The sequence below is a fragment of the Pseudorasbora parva genome, chromosome 5 (assembly GCF_024679245.1).
Source record: "Pseudorasbora parva isolate DD20220531a chromosome 5, ASM2467924v1, whole genome shotgun sequence".
Taxonomy (NCBI): domain Eukaryota; kingdom Metazoa; phylum Chordata; class Actinopteri; order Cypriniformes; family Gobionidae; genus Pseudorasbora; species Pseudorasbora parva.
Window position 1 is genome coordinate 8,648,727 of NC_090176.1, and position 21,179 is coordinate 8,669,905.

Sequence of the window (21,179 nt, forward strand, 5' to 3'; positions counted from 1 at the left end):
TCTCACAATTCTGAGGGGAAAAAAGTCAGAATTGTGAGATAAAAAGTTGCAATAATGATTTGAGTTGTTTTATTCTGAGGCGGAAACAAGCTTCCATAAATTTTCCCTAGCCCCACAAAATAAATAAAAAGGAGAGAGAAAATCAGTTATTGTTTTTGTAATTTTTGACATCTTAACTACTGCTTCCAAGAGGTTAGATCCATTATTTTTCTTTTAGCCTCATAATTAGAAGTTGCCATCATGCTTTTTTATTTTTTAATAACGACTTATGCAGTGATGGCCGATTACAAAAAACTGCTTCCTGAAGCCTCAGAGCTTAATGAATCAGCACACGATTCGGATTACGTGTCAAACCGCTGAAGTCACATGACTTTGGCAATCTGAATCATGAATCTGTAGACTGATTCAGAACGGTATGAAGCTTTATGAAGCGGTGTTTTGAAATCAGCCCATAGACCTCGTTACAAATTCGACAATTTCAAAAGTCTTTATTCAGTTTTTTTTGCGCACAAAAACTACTCATCTCTTCATTAAATGATTGTAGAGCCGCTGTAGTGAGATGGGCTTTAACAACGTCTTTAGTGCCTTTATGGGTCTTGAGAGAGATCATTACATTGGTGTCAATGAAGGCCTTTCTGAGCCGTCGGATTTCAGCACTTATATCTTCATCTGTGTCTGAAGATGAACGGAGGTCTGACAGGTGTCCAACGACATTAGGGTGAGGAATTAATCTGAGAATCTTCATTGTTGGGTGAACTAACCTTTAATTTCACAAAGTGTAAAATTTAATTTTAATAGATTAAAATTTAAACAAATAATTTCAAGTTGTCTTATGTTCTTTTGTTATTGTATGCTGTAAGGAGCTTTGAAATAACTGAAATCATTTGGCGCAGTGATATGGAGCTGTAATGCGGTCAAATCATCCTGGAACTACTTGAGCCATGAGTTTCCCTTAAAAAAAAAAAAAAAAAAACCCTGACCAGGGGTGTCAACTCATTCCAGGAGACCCACAGTCTGCAGAGTTCAGCTCAACTTACCTCACGCCTGCCTGGAAGTCTCTATTACGTCTACGCCTAGTGAGACCGTGATTAGCTCTCGATTGGTTCAGGTATGTTTGTTCGGGGACGGAGCAGGACAGTGGTCCTCATGAAACCGGATCGGGCACACTCATCAGCCAATCAGATCCAAGCATTCAACAGCTTTGTAGAAGAAAGTGGTTTAAGTTGGAATTTACAGACAGGTTACAATTTCATGTTTCCATAGGCATTGCCTGACCTTGCCTCTATATTTTATTTGTGCAACTATAAACAATAAAACAATCTTAAATTTGAATTAAAACCCTGATGATGTTTCAATAGTTTTCAAACACTACGAGATATACACTTAAATCTATTGAAGACATGAGGACACCTACTTGACCACACCAATTTAAACTCAAAGCAACTTGAAAATTGTACATAAGACAAAACCAACATGAACACATCTTGAATAACAGCCATAAAGACAACAGAAGTTCAAAAAAGCACAAGTTTATTCCAGTACTACAGCAGAACATTGCGCAGTCAGAACAGCGTCTGAAGAAACTACTGATAGGATTCAGGAAGATGATAAAAACAGCAAAGAACAAGTATTGCAGCAACAGTTTTCAAAGTAACCAATACAGTACAGAGATAAAAACAATCCCTTTGAGGAAAAAATACATTTAAAACAATGCAAATTTATTACGATTTCATGTAGACAACCCTCAAACGGTCTACTCAAATGAACCTGCAGCAGGTTTAAGAAGCGAATCACAGCAACAATTAACAAGATTCTTGAAGACGATGTCAGTTTGGATGGACTCCGCAGATCATGGCAACCATTTTATTCACTTTCCTCTTCCAATTCTTTCTTTAAACTGTAGAGAGAGGTCAGAGATATTGTTTACACCTTCATATATTACCCCAAAAGCCACCAAGTGACTGACAAAATATGGTTTAATTAGCCCCTCTCTTAATGGGGCAAATGTTTCACGAGGCAGAAACTGTGTGCATCATGTATCCTTTAACTTGTGTGCACATTTTTTGCAAGTTTCTTTGGCGGCGCCTATTCGCATTAAGTTAAATTATATTTACGTTGTAAAAATAGCAGTATTAAATAGTAGCTAGATGCTGTAAAGCATCAGATACTATTTGCACCTCAATGTTGTACATTTAATAGTATACAATAACAACAAGTAAATGATTATACTTATTAAAATTAATAAACGTCACATTGAGACAAAGCCCCAGATCCTTATTGAAAAATGCCTTTCTGATCTGATATGCGATGGGAAAAGGGAGTCGAGCGAGTTCAGAAAAGGCAAACTCGGGCCGATTTTGCATCAACACGTCTTACAGTTAACAGACCAGCATCTTAAATTTTGACTGGCCCAATCAGACGTCAGTGGGCGGAGTTAGTGTAAATAGCCTCTGTCGATCAGCCAGTTTATTTGAACAGTCTAAATAGACTGGTTTTTTTTTTTTTAAAGCATTGGCTATTAAACCTTATCATTGGTTGTTGGCTAAATCAAAAGTTTCAGGTAAAAAACTTCAGGGCATCATTATTTGCAGTGTTTATATACAAGAGTCTTAAGAGTAAAGTTAACAGTATTTATAAAAAAAAAACTAATAAAAAAAAACACACTTTACCTTTTAAGATAAGAGTGGACATTGTCATAGCCATGGTACTTGGCCAGGTAGACGAGCACACCTGTAGCGCAGCGCCCCTCTCTGGCACGGCAGAAACTGCAGTTACAGATGCCCCTGCACGGGGGGCAGAGCCAATCCTACAAGAAAACAACCACACCTCAGCAATATGCTCTGCTGATCCAATCAGAAGACTTATGCCTCTGCTAATGAGGTCACAATATACATAAAGACTAACCGGGTTCAGCAGGGCATCTTGGACCTCTTCTCCATAGCGGTTCCTGAGACAAGGCCCGCAGAACTGTCCGCGAACACCCACGCATTCTGGGTTGCGGCAGTTGGTCTTGGTGTCGGTTGTTTTTTGGCGGCACTGATGGCAGGTGGAACCCTGATGAAGAAAAGAGAAGCAAAGCCACACCGTCACTACAGCTCTAGGACGTTTCAGACAAGCTGAGAAACAGATGCTGAGACACAGAGCGTCAGGTTAGATTCTGAAGGAGACTCACCGTGGCACGATTGTAAATCTTCTCTCTGACGTTGAAACAGATGTTGTCCAGTTCAGCCTGAGTGATTTCCTCCACAGGCCTCACGACGTGAGGAATCGTCAGAGTGCTGTTATAACTGCGGCGCCGTGGCACTTTCTAATCGAACACAGAAGATATTCAGTACAGAAGCACCAACTTAAATGTAACATGACAAGACATGCAAGTCATTCGTCTATAGCAATAACTGGCCATTTTGAGATTGCATGTACACTACCATTTAAGAGTTTATTTTGGGGCCAGTAAGATCTTTCTTTTAACAATTAAAGGGCTAGTTCCCCCAGAACTAAAATTCAGCAGTTAACTTACTCATCCTCAGGCTATCCAAGATGCAGGTGACTTTCTACAGTAGTACAGTGAAGATTTTTAGCTGAAACCATGGGCCTTGGGGATTTATATAATGCAAGTTAATTGTTACCATCAAAGTCCCTTTCAAGGAAAGTCCGTTCACCTGGCGGTCATACTTGCAACGCCCGGGCAGCTATTTTGGGCATCCAAGACTAGGGCTAATTTTACGATTCGATTTCTATTCACAAGCTTCAATTAATGCAGTTAACTATACATGCGAGTCAGTTGGTAATGCATTACTATAATAAAGTTAAAACGGATTTGATTACGAAAACAAGATTTTTTTTAATTTAATAAATTATTTAATTAAATTAAATTGAATAAATTGTATAATTCTACAATGACAATCATATTTCTACTCTTCTACAATTCTTTTTTTTTTATACACACACACTTAAATGGTGGCTGTCACAAAAACTTTACTGATTTATTTAAACATGCAATACTCTACTTCTCACAGATCTACCCCGCATACGTCATAACGCGACAGGAAGCTCGTGACGGTCATGAATGTGTTCAGGACCCGTTTGCCAAGTTTGTGGATTGGAGGTAATTTCTTTCACAGACCAATCCGTTCAATATATCATCAGGAACCACAGGTATTATTTTTAGCTATTGACGTGTAATGAATCACCAAGGACCACTGTTTCAACTAAAAGTCTACAGAATGGGAGGGAAACATTAAATAATAATAATGGGGGGGGGGGGGGTGTTTTGTCCTCTCACCTCTTCCTCATCATCGTCGTCGTCGTAAGCTCTGTTTTTGCGCACCAGGCTGTATTTGTCCTCGGGATCGTCCTCTGGAGGGGGGGAGGGCGGTCCGTTGACCAGCGAGCGAGAGCGGGTGTGAGGGCGAGATGTTCGGTCCGGGTTTCTCCGCCGAGCTGCACTGGACGGGTCAAAAGAACGACGTGGAACTCGACGAGGCTGTGCAGGGAGAGGAAAATAAAGATACGGTAAAACAGTAAAACTTAAGTTATAATTATTATCATCATCATCATCACTGAAGTCTTACCGTATTGCCCTGTGACAAAGCAGCCTTCCCAGGAATGAGTCCAGGAACCTTATCCAGCTCTGCCATCAGTTTAGCAAGCTACAGGTGAAGGAAAACAGTCACAATTCTATTACAACTGGATTCATGCTCATAAAACTGATGATTAGCATTAAAATTATATTCAAACATCATGTTCATGAATGCAGAATAATAGGCTAAGGGATGCATGTTGCACACCATTTTCATAAACGGAATTTTTTTTTTTAAAAGACGCACAAAGTGTGCACGCATGCAGAGGTCGACTTGCTCACCATAGCTTTGTTTTCTTTAATGTTCAGCGCTCGCTTCAGCATGAAGTTGTTGCTCTCAGAGTCAGACTCGGGGTCTTTGGCTTCAGGTTTCGGTTTGGACTCGGGGGTCACTGGCTTTGATGGACTGGCCCGTTTGTTCGGGAACTTCATGGCTACTCGGAGCGTGAATGATTTGCGGGTTTTTCTTGGAGGCGAACAGGTCTCGGTGTCGGAGTCCATTTTCTGAAAGGAGATACGCATGATTAATTGAACACATGCCTCCTTTTAAAAGCAATTATGATAAAGCAGCAAACAGACACTTAAAGTGATAGTTCACATGAACACAGTTCCTGGCTCTTCCAAGCTTTATAATGGGAGTGAATGCTACCGTAGCCCCAAAAACATGAGTCCAGCCATCATAAACATAATCCATACAGCTCCAGGGGTTAATAAAGGCCTTCTGAAGCAAAGCCAGGGTTTGTGTAAGAACAATATAATTTGTATAAGTTTATACTCTTCTGTCAGAACTCAACTCGCGTATGGCAGTTATCAGATGCTAGTGCTTTTATTTATATATATATATTTTGTTTTTTGTTTTTACAAAAATGCATAGCTTTGCTTCATCAGACCTTTATTAACACCTGGAGCACTTTTATGATGGATGGATATGCTTTTTTGGACTTCAAATTCTAAAGATACCATTCACTGTTCATTGTATTATTTTTTTTTGGCGAAGTAAACCTTTATGCATTTCCTGTAAATTACAAACCATTTCAGACATGTCATCGTTCAGATCAGTCTCAAAACCACTGCAGGCGTCCTCTTCCTCCGTCACAGGCAGAACGTTAAACACTTTATCAATCTGAGCCGAGCTTCTCGTCTGTCTCACAGGTCTCTTCTAAAGAAAGAAAAAAAAAAAAAAAAAATTGTCATCGGTTCAACATGGACATAGCTGAAGATCGATTTTACATATAGAAGAGCTAATGTCATACCGAGGTCCCAAAACCATCCGATCCGAAACTGTCACAGCTGTCGTCCGAAGAGGAGGTTTCCATCGGAACCACAGCCGTGCTCCTGTAACTGCGCAGGTTCATTCTGGTGGAGGGTGGAGACGCCAGCAGCCTCTGTATAGTGTTCATAAATCAAACCATTAATGAACAACCAGTCCACCATATCCTCCAAATACATCCAGCACAGATCAGACGGATTTTTAGAGGAGATCATGGTTTCTGATCTGCTGCCTAGAGGGACTGAATATTTTCTAAAATACTGCAAGTAACGTTATGCCACTAAAACTTTTAACACTGTAAATAATTTTAGACAATAAATTAAAACAGCGTGGAGTAAAAACGAAGCCAGCTCTGGTCAAACGTCATCGGTGTCTGGAGGGCGTAAACAATGTGTTTTAACCATTTAATTTAACAAATGCATATATTTATGCAAAATTATTTTTTGCAAGGACGTTGAACATGGTCAATAATTTTGTACGACGGTGCATTTCAGTATTTAAAACATAAGCAGATCAGCAAACGGATTTTTTTTTTTTTTTTACAAATTTTAATAATATAGGTTAAAATATGTTTTTAATATTTTTACAAAATATACAAAAGTTTTTGATAAGATGTTTAACTGAAATTAAACACAAAACACAAGCATACACGTTTAAACCGCAAACAACACCTACAAAAATAACATGCCCTCGAATATAAGTTAACGTCCCAAACAAAGAAATTAAACTGGATATTTAACTCTTTTATAAACACGCCACCGCACACTTCATTCATTAGCAAAACACACATTCACATTAGCAGCTATACTTTCAGGTCAATAGAACACAACAGCAGGTATGTTTCACTGTACCTTGGAGCGCATTTTGTAGTAATTCAGTGTGTAAGTTCCCAATGTGTCCGGATCTTCTGCGAGTGTGTGTCTCTGTCCTTTGGCGCGGTGTTTCTGGAAGTTGGCGGGTAAATGTTGAAAAGGCGCGTCTCTCTTCCGCGCCACACGAGAGTCCTGGAAGCTGCATAAAACTAATAAAGTAACCCAAGCGAATAGGTTGAGGATTCAAGACCATTGTTATCCGAGTTCATTATAAACTCGCTAATATAATTGTATAAGAAGTCCGTGGTTATTAATATAATAGAGGTGAATAGAATTATGTTTATTTGGCATTACATGTGCTTACAGGATCTTGAGCCGTGGCGCCAAACCCTACAGCTCATTTGCATATTGAAGTACAACTCGCGCGAAATGATGACTGGATGAAACAAGCAAGGTTGGTTCAAAGTTTACATTTTTATTATCATCTTATAAATGGACACATTTTTAAACCCCACCAATATAACAATAAATAACTCTTTAATATCATATAAATGAAATATTTCTCCATAATAAAATATCACAATATATTATAACCGCATTTGTTTTGCAGGCACACATTAGTTCAATAAAAAACATCTTCAGTTATGATCATCATTGAAGTATTCAGCATAGTTAAAAGCAAAATAAAATCACAAGAGAGGCTAATTCAAGGTTTAAGCCTAGAAAAGAAAAGAAAAAAAGTCATTTTCAGGAACTGCATAATTTATGTCATTTAATATCAGTATATCCATTTCATGGTGAACTTTTGCCCTTAATCACTTTCAATTTAATATATGCTTTTATTTACAGTAATCCACTAGGAACAACTAGGGTTAAGTGCTTTCTTTGGTTAAGATCAGGTCCCAGTTCAGCCCTTACTGTGAATTAAACTTGATTCCTTCCCAACCCCTAATATAAACACTCAGCTTCGTCCACGCCCCCCTCCCCTCCCTCCTCTGCGTGGGCGGTTTCTGGTTTGCCTCAATTCCTGATGTTTATGTTCCTGTTTATTAGGCTTCTTTCTTTCCACTTTAATCCAGTCCCCATCAGCAGTCCCGGCCTCTTCAGACGCCCCTTTCTGCTTCACCCCCTCAGAGACAATTGCTATCCCGGGTATTGGGCGTTGTTGGCCCGGCGGAGTTATGTTAGAGTGGCCGTATCGTGGCCGTCCGGCCGGTTGGAAGCCTCTGGATCCTCTAGGCTGTGTCATCTGATTAAACCTCCTGGCTTCTCCGTCTCCTCGCCCTCCTCCAGTGATTTTAAGCGTGTGGTCGTAGTACGTTTTTCTGTTATAGCTGTGTTTGGCTCCAGCACTAGGGGGGCGCTCTCGCTCCGAGGCGCTCTCGGACGTTGTGCTGGACGGGCTGCTGCCCTTTGACCCCAGGTGCATGTTGGAGAGTTTGACAGAGAGGGTGGGAGAGGAACTCCGCGAGTCTGTCCACGGGGTGAGGGGGCTGCGATTGGGCGACCTCCTCACTGCAGCGGCGTACGATGATTGGTTGCCGATGACAGACAGGAACTGAGGCAGGGTCATTTTGCCTGTGGACTCCTGGGAAGCTTGTTCTTTCATCTGCTTCATTCTCAGGCTGTAAATCCATCTGGGATCAACACCTGATTGAGAAACAGAAAGAGCTATTTTTAATGATTATACAGTCCTAAAATAGTTAAGTCAAGTCACCTTTATTTATTTAGCGCTTTTACAATGACGATTGTTTCAAAGCAGCTTCACAGTGTTAAACAGGGCAATATTGCAACAAATTTGATTTGGCTGTACAGTCGTTCTGGAGAAAACAGTGATGTTATCAGCTTATTTTAATTTATCATAGAGCGAAAATGTTGGCAGATCAATATTATAGTTTATACAATTAATTTAAGACCAAATAAATAAATTTTATTTGGATATTTAGTTGAATAACTTAGATCATAATTTTAGTGTCCCCAACTGAGCAAGCCAAGCCAAATAGGCCAAAATAGGGCCTTAAAAACAGATGGCTGAAAAGAAAGGAAATCTCAGGAGGTCACAGTAAATATTAAAGCCCTGCATTTATGCCCGAGCCCGACGGGCCCCGACTTTTTTACGCCCCTAGGGCCGGGCTTCGGGCCAATTTTCACGTCATACCTAAAACGCGGGCCGGGCTTCGGGCCTTTTTTAGGCTTCTCCTTCTTTTTATATTTATTTTATTAATTAAAAGGAAGAATGAGATGTTCTGCGCTGGTGAACACGAGACCATAATAGCTAACGCGACTGTCAAGATGGCTCGCACAGTGTTCAGAGTCCGCGGCAGGAGCAGCGCGCGTTTCTTCAGCACAGCTGCTAGAGTTACGGCCGGAGACACACTTCAAGCGTGGTGTGAGCGTGGCGTTTCTGTTGCGTGTCATCCGCGGGGCGTCTGCTGCTATTAATGAACAGGGCTATCAATGTAGTCCAATCACTAAACAAACCAATTCAGAAGGATGAAAGCATTTCAGACGAAACTAGACAAATGTAAATGTAGCCTATCTGGTTGTTTAAACCACATGTATACATTTTACTCCTTGGCAAACGGTAAAAAAATAAACGTGTGAGAGCGTGTTATGGGCTATATGTTGTAGTCAGATAGATATGATGGCGCTGCACGCATCGCCGCAAATGACTAATGCAAGCCAACGCAAATGGCCGTAAATGAAACTTAAAATAAGTCTTAGATGCTCAAAAACACAATCATCTTCAATAAAAATGAATGAGACTTATAATCTTACCAGTGCGCGCTTTCTTATGTGGTCTATGAATTTGAAATAAGCTGCTGAATAAAATGCATCTTGAATCTTTTGCTTCGGTTGCTGTAAACTCCGTTAAATGAGCATATACCACGGGAACTGAAGATCGGATTTATATTCATTTTGCGTAGGTGTAAGGTTGGCTATAAGACAACCTGCATGTTCTTTTTTTATTATTTGTTTTTAGATTGTTTAGCTCCGTTTGCGAGAGCCGCGAGCAGAATCAGCCTGTCTCAGCTCGTCAAAAATGCCTTTTAGGCTATACTGGTGGTAATAGTTGGCGAAATTAACTAACATTGTGATGCTTGAAGTGTTTTATATTTATGGATTTTATTATAGGCAAGAAAAGTCAAGAGTTGATTTGAGAGACTAAATAGATTTAATATGCGGTTAACTCACTGTCGGCCGCTGGTCGCTTTTGGTCGTCACTTAAAAAAAATTAAAACTATAATTTAACAAACAAAAAAATGCTCTAAACATTTTTCTAAATTAAGTTAATAAAGAAACAAAACGAAATATAACTACTTTGACATTAAAAACAAAACAGAACTATTTTAATGGCTGGAAAAAAAAAAAAAAAAAAACGGGCTCCAGTCGGACTCGGGCCGAGAATTTTGATAAGCTGTCGGACACGGGCCGGGCTAGGGCCTCAGCGTCTCGGGCCAGGGCCGGGCTAGGGCCTAGATTTGAGGCCCGTGCAGGGCTCTAGTAAATATTATATGAGCTGTTTTATTTTCTATTCATTTTATGTGGGGTTTGCAATGTTTGCTACCAAATAAAATCTTTAAAATTAATTAAATAAAACATGGGCAGATTGTTGCAGGGTTTAAAGTTTTGCCTAAATGAAGCATTGGCAAATTTTACTATAAATTCGGTACCAGGGTTGAATGGTTGAACGTGACAAATACTGTCAGTTTGTGTAAACGATTATTATTAACTTGAATGAATCTCCTGGAATTAACAGTTGAATATAACACACTTGAATACGACAGCATTATGCGTTACCTGAGTTGGACCTGCTTCTGTTGTAAGCTTCCCTGATGCTCGGCGCCGTCTCGATGAGCAGCTCGACCGGTTTGATCACGTCCCTGCCGCTGTCTGGACTCCACTGCACTGAGTGCACATGTCTCGAGCACTTCGGAGATCTCACGTTACTCTGTCAGGAAACAAGGCACCAGCTGAAAACAGTCTCGTGTCCCCTTATAACCTTGATGGCACATCTGAAAATGCTGCATTCAAATAATTACAGGACAAACTGAAAAATGATAAACTATATAGCAAGTCGCGCATAAGGAGCTTCATGAAATATATATGTGTGTGTGTGTGTGTGTGTGTGTGTACAATTACATATGTCTAAAATAACATAAATTTACAGTTAAATGTTAAATATAAACTAGATTAAAAAAAATTTGTCGAGAGTTGACCAGAAATTTTTAAATCTTTTTTTGATTTATTGAATGGATGGATGGATGGATGGATGGATGGATGGATGGATGGATGGATGGATGGATGGATGGATGGATGGATGGATGGATGGATGGATGGATGGATGGATGGATAGATAGATAGATAGATAGATAGATAGATAGATAGATAGATAGATAGATAGATAGATAGATAGATAGATAGATAGATAGATAGATAGGTCTGGTTTTAGAGTTAAAGGTCTAGGAGGAGTTAGAGCCAGAAATATTATTCTTAGAATAATCATAACGATAAGTGTAAATAGCATTAAAGTCAACATGAAATTTGAAAAAGAAGAGTGTTTAATTGTATCGTATGTTCACATTTTTAAAAACTAGGCTTTAGGTGTTAAGGTTAGGTAGGGTGATCATATTTTGATTACCGAAAACCAGGACACTCGACCCGCCAATGAGATACTTAAATGATACTCGAAGTTTACTCAAACAGGCCTTATTCATTTCAATACATTTAAAGTAGCTCCCTCTGTATGGATAGAAAATTGTTATATTACAAAATACTATCTATTACAAAATGTCTATGTCCTGGGAAAACAGGACGTTTGGTCACCCTAGGTTAGGTTTAGGGTTGAGTTTAGAGTTTAGTACCTTGTCTACAGTAATACAGAGCCGTGACCACCATAGACATTGATAAGTTATAAGATAAGTCCCCTCCAATAATTAGAAATGGACAAATAGACCCCCCCCCCCTACTTTTTTAATTCTAGCACTGCTCTGCTGTATTTCATTACGCAGCACTCTTTAAGTTGTTGTTAGCATGACAAAAAGAAAAATTTTAAACATATATTTTTTAGCCTGCTCTGCCTCAGCCGTCTAACAGCGCTCCTTTATGTCAAAATGATTAAGATGACCAATCAAATCAAAGTGGGCGGAGTATACCATTTCCAGCGAGAGGCGTCAGTTTAATGTTGAAAAAGCGATTTAAGCAAAACATTTAGTACATGTGAACTGTTTAAAATCCACTGACACAAACTTCTCTACTTTTTTTCTCAAATATGGCCGTTTTGAATTAAAACTACGCATTTCTGTTATTCATGACATTCCTAACGGAGAGTAAAGAGACAAGACTCGTTTCACATGTGCAACATTTTAGGCATACAAAAAAAGTACATATGTGCATATTTTAATGCAAATTAATGCAAATATTATTTGCAAATAGTTAAAAATTATTATTATTAACTAGAATTAGACTTGTTTTGTTTCTATAGGCTTTATAAAAAAATTATAAGACATTTGTTTAAGACATGGTTATGGCCTTGCTGTAATAAGTACATAGTGTGTGTGTGTGTGTGTGTGTGTGTGTGTGTGTGTGTGTGTACTGTACATGCAGAACATGACTTTAAAATAAAGTTCTAGTCTTTTGGCTGGTACTTACCTCATAGTTTACGATGCAGTCAACAGTTTGTGTGCCAGATATTCCAACTATCCATTTATCCATAACAAACGGAGGCTGGAGAGTAATGGAGATGTTAAAGCACATCCCGACAGAGGCATCATCATAACAGACATCAGATCTTCACTCTAATCATGACACATTTAAGACTTATGTTGGAGTAAACATATGTGAGGTAGAATGATCTCAGGTACATGACCTCAGGACACAAACTGAGCAAATGTCTCATCTCCTGCGTTCCTCAAAACGCAGTGGGAATCTAATGGAGACAGCATTTACAGTGCTGTGATACAGCTTCTCTCACCTTGGTCATCTTTAATACATCTACATCTGCTCTGTTGGCATTAAAGGTCACGTCTTTGATATATGCGATCGCCACCTCATCCCCATCAAGCTCCATGTACATCTTCCATTTGCAGTCCTGCGGAGGTCAGACAGACAGAGCGAGAAACAGATGAGAAAACAGTGTGTAGGGTGAGGTTAAAGTGCAGGGAAATGTGGGCATAGACATAATGCATGTTTTTAACACACAGAAATGTAGACCCGTATGAGTTTAGCTGTTTGACGGTGATATAACAACAGCACAACCTAGAGGACAACAATGGGAATTAAGAACACACACAGCACAAGCCAGGGTGAATCCAACGGCACACTTTAATCCAGCTAGATTTTCACAGTTTCTCCCAAACTAATCACTTAGATAAGAAATATCTTAATTTATTCACATTCTGAAGAAAATTTCAGTGCTTCTTGTGGGTGGTTTCCAGGGCGTTGCCGAGGTATTCTAAGCATTTTAAGTGCATTGCTATCTGGATTGTAGGGTGTTTTGGCTACTCTCAAGTATGATGATATTCTGGGGCTGGTTGAATAAACTTTGAACAAACTTATAAAAGTTATCTATTATCACTTACGATCTAAAGGCAGATCGGCCAAATAATTTGACTCAGAAAAGTAAGTAAGACTGATTATCTCTTGACTAATTCCTAGGGCCCTATTTTAATGATCTGAGCACAAGGTATAAAAACGCACAGCACAAGTGCACTTAGGGCGTTCAAATCCACTTTCGCTAGTTTAACCATGGAAAAAAACGGCAGGCGCATGGTCCAAAAGGGTTGTACCGAGTCATGGGTGTGTTTTGGGCGTAACGTGAAATAAACCAATCAGAGTCTCATCTCACTTTCCCTTTATAAGCCAGCTGTTCTTAGCCTAGAAATCTAGACGCACCCTAGCGGCAGCAAATCTAATCTGCCCGCGAGTGTTGTCTAGCAACTCTCAATACCCTTCTGAGCTGTAATCGCCAAACTCTTGCCGGGCCAATCATTCTTGTATGGGCGGGGCCATAATGACGACGGCCGAGTTGCGTTTGCGTGCTTCTAGTAAACACAGAAACTGGCGAACGGCGGCGGTCTTTCGAATCAGCTTTGACCGAGACTCTGGAAGACTTGGAGTTAAGCTTTTCTCTGAGAAAAGAACAAAGAACGGCACTGAAGTCATTCTTGAAAAGGGAAGATGTGTTCTGAGTTTTGTCGATCGGATACGGCGAATGTTTAATCTGTCAACAAGCTGCGTTTCACCTTCGTTGCTCTGATTAGTTGTAGCGCTATCCTATCGCGTGCAGAGGGAGTTTGAAAGACAACCGTTTATCCGCCCCTCGGATTGAGCTGCCAATGGTGAGTTTCCAGACCAAACATCTTGATGTGGGTCTGACTTGTCAGGCAAAGCTGTTCTCGCACCATGGTGGATTTTTACATGGCAGAATTTGTGAGGGGAAAAACTGAACACTTCTCCAGAGAGGAATCCTTTTAATTTTAATATTTAAAAATGTTAGTGTGCTGCTGCGTGTGTGACATAAGCAGAGTGTATGTGCGTTGTGCATCCGCCTTTAGGCGCATATTCCTAACGGCCTTTGAATAACACACAAAATACTGCACTATTGACTTTAGAGCAGGTTTGTGTTGGTCAATGATGCAGTCATTTTCAGTTCCTCAAAATAGCAACACCTCAACAATGCTCCTGAACACGCCTGGTGTACAGACCAGCACACCCATGGGCGATCAGATGAGTTTGCTATTTAAACAACGTGGAGCTTAGCCTGACAAGTCAGACCCACATCAAGATGTTTGGTCTGGAAACTCACCATTGACAGCTCAATCCGAGGGGCGGGATAAACGGTTGTCTTTCAAACTCCCTCTGCACACGATAGGATAGCGCTACACCAACCAGAGCAACGAAGGTGAAGCAGAGCTCGTTGATAGATTAATCATTTGCCGTATCCGGTCGGCTAAACTCCGAACACATCTTCCTTTTTAAGAATGACTTCAGTGCCGTTCTTTGTTCTTTTCTCAGAGAAAAGCTTAACTCCAAGTCTTCCAGAGTCACGGTCAAAGCTGATTCGAAAGACCGCCACCGTTCGCCAGTTTCTCTGTTTACTAGAAGCACGCAAACGCAACTCGGCCGTCGTCATTATGGCCCCGCCCCGACGACTCTATACACGATGTGATTGGCCCGTCCAGATTGAGAGGAATACAGCCCAGAAGGGCATTGAGAGTTCCTAGACGACACTTGCAGGCAGACTGAATTTGCTGCCGCAAGGGTGCGTCTAGATTTCTAGGCTACGTGGAGCTAGAAATGAAAATGAAAACTGCTGAAACTAGCAAACAACACTTGTGTCGCACTGGGTGTGTGATAGGGCCCACAGTGTGTCAAATTAGTTCTTAAAGGGTTAGTTCACCCAAAAATTACCATTCTGTCATAATTTACTCACCCATATGTTGTTCCAAACCTGTATGAATTTCTTTTTTCTGCTGAACTCTGATATTTTGACGAATGTTAGCAACCAAACAGTTGATGAACCCCATTGACTTCCATTTTTTGTTCAGTAAAAGAAAGAAATTCGTACAGGTTTGGAACAACCTGAGGGTGAGTTTTTGGGTCTCTTTAACATTGAGACTTTAACGCCACTTGTCTCTAGATATGACCCGGCTCCCTCCAGAAATTTCCTGTGGGATGGGATTAAGATATATTTGCAACTCGAGGTGTGCAAAGACATTTTTATCCATCATAACATCTGGAGAGAAATAGCACAGACTCTGAACACAGGGTCCATGTGGGTCTTAAATTTAGTTTAATCAAATTTAAGGTCATAAATGTCTTACATATCTAAAATGGTATGAGAAAAGTCTTAATTATAAAGTCAAGAGGTCTTAAGTTTTAGGATGGAAAACTAGGATTTGCTTGTTTATACCACGAGCCTCTGCTGACTGCGTGCATTTCTCCCCAAAGGACGAGACGTTTAAGACGTTATTAGTACAATGACGTGCTCGTCATTGTACTATTCTTTGAAATGCCAGGGGCGACTCTGAGTAATTATCCTCTAAACCATCAGGAATCAGCGGGGAGAAGAAGTAAGGTACACACACGATGGGGATGATGATTGTTTTTATTACACTTCACCAAAGCCACGATACAAAAGAACCAAAGAATCGTGTACAACACAGTGAACCTTGAGATTATTACGTGTGACATTAGAACAAAATACATGGATAGGAGAACATATGTATAAAACTAAATTAAACAACAATCTCTTAAATATTTTCTAATTTCATTAACACTAGAACTAACAGGGGTATTTGTATACCTAAAACCGCTAGTGGATACATTTCCCCCCATGGCGGTTCTAATGTTAAACGTTTTTATTTAATGTCAAGAAATGTTTTATTATACACAGAGCTTTATTTTCATTAAAAAGGTTTAGTTCTTCTATTGTAGGCTCATTCTGTAAATGGATGCAATTATTTAGACAAGCACAAACTGGATGCCGGTACAGACAGTGCTGCTCGGCCAGAATGGCCTCGAAGTCGTGAGTCTTTGGAAGTGAAGCATCGCACAAAGTTACAAAAAATGCACCTCCTTGCTTATGCGGAGGTGAGTATAAACCCAGCTTTAATATCATATTTAAACTTCAAAAGGCTATGATGTAATTAAATAAATGTGAGCACAGCATGTTTCAATGTTTCATATTTTTACACAGATTACACACAGTGTTGTAGTGTTGTCTAGAATATTAGATTTACTCTCCTGTGGTGAAAATCAAGTTTTTAATGTTGTTTTAATGTAGTGTAAAATGTAGTGTTTTAATATGCTTTCAGACAAACCATGTTCATAAGTCGCCAACATTGCTGGGTATTTTCTCCTTAATTCTGCCATGAACCAAAGATAATCTCAAAAACACGGTTTGACATCGCTGGTGTTTTTGACGTCACAAACTACCTTCACAATCACAATCAATGTGTGGGCGGGGCTTTAGCATATCTAACTATGATCGCTCTGAAGCCGGGGAGTCTCGAGAGAAGCCAAGTTATCCCGGGATATTTGTTTGTTAATATAAAATATCAAGTATATTTAGCAATATAGCTGTGCATTTTGTATATGATGTATTAAGATGTTATGATGAACAATATTATATGCCTTTCTCCACTGTTCTGAGTTGTTCAAAGCATTTCTAAGAGAAATCTCTGGAGAATGGAAAAAGGGTTTGTATTAGCTGTTTGATAACGTAGTCAAGCAAAAGGTTCATCATATTAATTAAATGGTAAATGGACTGCATTTATATAGCGCTTTTAACAGACCTATGGCCATCCAAAGCGCTTTACATATCGCCTCACATTCACCCATTCACACACCGACGTCTGCCATGCAAGGCTCCATCCAGCTTATCGGGAGCAGCTGGGGTTAGATGTCTTGCTCATGGACACCTCGACACTTGGTCAGGTGGAACCGGGGATCGAACCACCAACCTTCTGGTTTGTAGACAATCTACATGAACCACTAAGCCACTGCCGGCCAATTACCGCTATGTGTCCGACGATACATAAAAAGCATAACCATTCTGAAATCGACTTCTAGATGAGTCTGTATGAGTGAGTGGAGGCGGGGATCATTTACATATTCATAGATCTGCATATAATAAATGACGCAAGGGTGTCTAGTTACATTCAATCAATTTTTCATTCGAAAAAAAGGTTTAAATATGTCATTTTGGTGATCAAAAATTGGTTTTAAGGGATACAATTGTTGACTACAAGGAGAATAAAAATGGTTTCAAGCCTGAAATGAATTAAGTAATTTTATATAAAAAAAAAGGTTTTTGTCATTGTGGTATAGGATGTTGCCATTAACAATCACCTACATGCCAATCAATACAGTTATAATTTTATTTGTTCAGGTCTTAAAAATGTCTTTAAAAGCCTTCAATTTGATTTTTAATACTCTTTAAAGACGGATGAAACTTTCTAGTGTGCGTCAACCGTCTTGACTTGTATAAGTGTACTTTAAAAAAGTCTACATGTTCAGCCGAAATTATTAAGTTCAGGGACCCACTTTATATTAGGTGGCCTTAACTACTATGTACTAACATTTTAATTAATAATTTGAGAAGAGAAGACAATGCTGAATAAAGTTGTAGTTTTTGTTTTTTTTGGACCAAAATGTATTTTGGATGCTTCAAGAGATTCTGATTAACCCACTGATGTCTTATATGGACTACTGTGATGATGTTTTTATTCCCTTTCTGGACATGGACAGTATAGTGTGCATACACTCACTCTCGGATTAAATATAACATTTCTTAAACTGTGTTCTGAAGATGAACGGAGGTCTTACGGGTGTGGAACGACATTAGGGGGAGGAGTTAATGACATCAATTTCATTTTTGGGTGAACTAACCCTTTAAAGCCATTTAATATAAAGTAGGGCCAAGTTCAGTTCAATAACTATAAAGTTCATAAATTATGAAATGCATTCAATTCAGCTATAAGTCAGTTGATTTAATTCAGTTCAATAACAGTATCAATGTGGCAATGTGGTTTGGTACGTGCGTCATATTTATGTAGAGTAGGACAGCTGATGAAAGCTTATATAGTGACACATTTACTACTAGCTTGTGGAGTGTTAGAGATAATGTTGAACTTTGCTCTGTTGTAAAGCTGCGAGACATTGTGGCATGTCGTGTGAACGCAAACACATCCCGGAGGAAGCCAAGCCTGAGAATGAATCATTGAATGTCAACGGGAGAGTATTCACTCACACGCGTGTTTCTGAGACAGAATGATGTGAAGACTGAAGCTGCGAGAGATCAGAGGGCAGAGAAGCGACCATGTTCGTTTCTCAGGCATAACAAGAGCGAGAGACCTGAACATCCATTCTCATTCACATTAGCAATGGAGATGAGGCCCCTTACCGAGAGGCCAGGCCAGACGCGGCTGAGCCGAGCGCGGTAATGATCCGTCCAATCTGCCAGCGCCGCGCTGAGGTCAAAGGGAACGGCTTAAAACATGTGGCCGTTCAAACTACACACACTTACACACCGTTTGATAGAGTGCCCTCGTGCAAGTGTGACTGGTCTGTTGTCCCTTCTGCGCTGTGCATTCATAAAACCCGTATAATGTATTTAACTCTGTGCCTAAAGTATTATTAGGCAATATTCAGGATAATGCACTTTATCTGTTTTTAATGTAATGCATCTATTATATAATTGCTACTATATTCGTAATGGTAGTATAGATACTATATTTGTTGTGGTTTATATTTGTAGGAATTAGAGGTGTAACGATAAACTAATGCAATTATTATGATAAATATTCCCTCATTGCATTATACATTATTATTATACATATAAGCCCGTTTCCGCCACTAAAAAAAAAAACTAATAGAGTAATTGTGACTTTTATCTCAGAATTCTGACTTTTTTTCTCACAATTACGAGTTATAAAGTCAAACTTCTGATATAAACTCACAATTGCATGATATAAAGTCAGAATTCTGAGATATAAACTCACAATTGCGTGATAAAGTAACAATTCTGATATAAACTCACAATTGCGTGACAAAGTCAAAATTCTGAGATATAAACTATTATACTTTTTATTTTTTTATTCAGTGGTGGAAATGGCTTTCATACATTATATTCAACATACGCATTGTAATGTAATGTAGTAATGTCACTGAAACTCTGAACACTTTCATTTTTTTCCTCACAGTACTCGCTCTTTCAGTCCAGGCATTGGTTGGATCTCTTACAAAGACTCTCCTGCTAGTAATGCACTGTACATTTATGAATAAACCATCTAAACGCTTTGCATAATCAAACCACTAAAACTAAAAGTGATCGCTTCAGATGATCAATCGATCAAGCACCGCTATAATCGCAGGAAAGCGTGTCTATTAGGGGTGTCAACAATAATCGATTCGGCGATGCATCGCGATGCGGGGCATGAACGATTCAGCATCGATGGGGCAAAGTGCCATAATCGATTATGTGCAATTCCCCTTTATTCCACAAGGTGGCAATGTCTGATACCCAATGATGAAGTGGCGTTTCACTCATAGTTACCTCTGACAGAAAACGAAACAATAATTATAATCTGCAAAACTTGAAATGGGTTAGTGATTTACTTCAGAGAGCAAGTACTAAACACAATCATATGTTAGTGTCACTGTCTCTTGATGATGGATGTGGTCAAGAAGCTGTCAGTGATCAAAATATTGATTTTGAAGACGTTGAAAATGAGTTTGGAGAATATGCTGGAGATGGCGAATATGACGCAGATGCTGAATCTACTGGTAAACTCTGACGAGGTCATATGATGATGGTATTAAACATCTGCTCAAACTGAATCCTTCCAAACTCCAAAAGGTAACGAAATAGGTTTTATTTTATTCTTCTGTAGCTGTTACTCTAAAATCAGGAGTTTTATATATTATCACGACAGGTAGAGGTCTATCCATGTTAAATATAGATCTGGGTCGCTAACGACCTGAATATGTAATATGTTTGGTGAAACAGTCATGCATTTAAGGGTTAATTGCATTTAATTTAATTTTATTTAATTACATTTTATTTTATTTAATAACTTTTATTAAATATCTGGATCAAATTTTGTGGTGATAGCATAAAGTAATTAGCCTGGGAAAACCCAGAAAACTTCCGGCAAATTTAGATTTGCTCTGCACGTAGTCTGGTAAAGAACCCATTCAAACCCGTTTCTAATTCGTCGAAATCGCGGCAGCAATCAGAAACATTGTGGCTTTACACGATGACGACAGCGCAGTGACGGTGAAGCAGGAGGATGCCGCCGTGGAACATCACTCGTTCCAATCAGCTATCGCGCCTGTTTAAAGCGATTTAAACTTTTCCTTTTCGCTAAAACCCGAGCAAAGAACAACACTCGGCTACCAGATGTGGATTACAGCGGCTACTGTGATGAGGAGGATGGTGAGTGTGATCATGTGTTAACACACACACAGTTCTGAATCTGGCCTTTCTGTGATTATTTCCTCACACTAGATCTGGTAATCATGTAAATACTTGTAAATAAATAACTAGCGTAACTATGCTCAAGTCTGAAAATGTTCTAACACATCTGAAATGACTGAATTTAAATAAAGTTTGTGAGAAACAATTTTCCAAAGATTCATCAATATTATTTTATTTTCAAAATATTGCAAATCGCGTTCTAATCGCAATACAAATGCTTTACAACGGGACAAATGCGATCAGAGCTCAGACGTTTTCTGTTCGACAGTCAACCCGAGATGTTTCAGTCGGTCTGAGAAGCTGACTATTAAGGTTTCCAAATTTTGCAAAAATGTTGCCGGAGTGGTGGTGGACACTATTATCAGCTATTATCATATTTATTTTACAACAACGGCAAAAGTCGTCAGAAGCCATTGCAACAGCTTCCTCAAAATCACAAACAGAATTGCTGTCCCAGATGTTTCTCCGTCGCTCTGCAAACGTCATCGTCCGTTGGTGACGCCCCTTTAGAAATGATTTGTCTATGAAGCTTTG

The 21,179-nt window shown here is 39.4% G+C and overlaps 2 protein-coding genes across 4 annotated transcripts in view; both read right to left on the minus strand.

Annotated features, from left to right (window-relative positions):
• Positions 1–1,513: 1,513 nt before the first annotated feature.
• On the minus strand, positions 1,514–6,859 carry cdca7a (cell division cycle associated 7a). The gene is made up of 10 exons (XM_067443165.1): positions 6,701–6,859; positions 5,833–5,964; positions 5,610–5,738; positions 4,862–5,083; positions 4,572–4,649; positions 4,283–4,483; positions 3,173–3,307; positions 2,905–3,054; positions 2,670–2,806; positions 1,514–1,897 (listed from the first exon to the last, which is right to left on the minus strand). Exons 1-10 carry the CDS (start codon positions 6,710–6,712, stop codon positions 1,864–1,866), a joined length of 1,230 nt encoding a protein of 409 aa, XP_067299266.1. The 5' UTR covers positions 6,713–6,859; the 3' UTR covers positions 1,514–1,863.
• Positions 6,731–21,179, minus strand: part of map3k20a (mitogen-activated protein kinase kinase kinase 20a) — a 76,241-nt gene continuing 61,792 nt past the window's right edge. Inside the window, exons 17-21 of one of the 3 annotated variants that reach the window (XR_010904975.1) lie at positions 12,636–12,752; positions 12,314–12,388; positions 10,463–10,613; positions 7,016–8,311; positions 6,731–6,870 (exon numbers count right to left, since the gene is read on the minus strand). Coding sequence is in view for 2 of the 3 variants with exons in the window: in XM_067443164.1 (XP_067299265.1) it covers positions 7,623–8,311; positions 10,463–10,613; positions 12,314–12,388; positions 12,636–12,752 (1,032 nt within the window). In the remaining variant the exon portion in view is untranslated. Of the gene's footprint in view, positions 6,871–7,015; positions 8,312–10,462; positions 10,614–12,313; positions 12,389–12,635; positions 12,753–21,179 lie in introns of those variants that run through there. The other 2 variants (XM_067443164.1, XM_067443162.1) reach the window with 2 other exon arrangements.

Coding starts and splice junctions, on each gene's coding strand:
- cdca7a (XM_067443165.1), bottom strand. Junction 5,739..5,832: donor CGGATGGTTTTGGGACCTCG/GTATGACATTAG, acceptor TTCTTTCTTTAG/AAGAGACCTGTGAGACAGAC. Junction 4,484..4,571: donor CTTTGTCACAGGGCAATACG/GTAAGACTTCAG, acceptor CTCCCTGCACAG/CCTCGTCGAGTTCCACGTCG.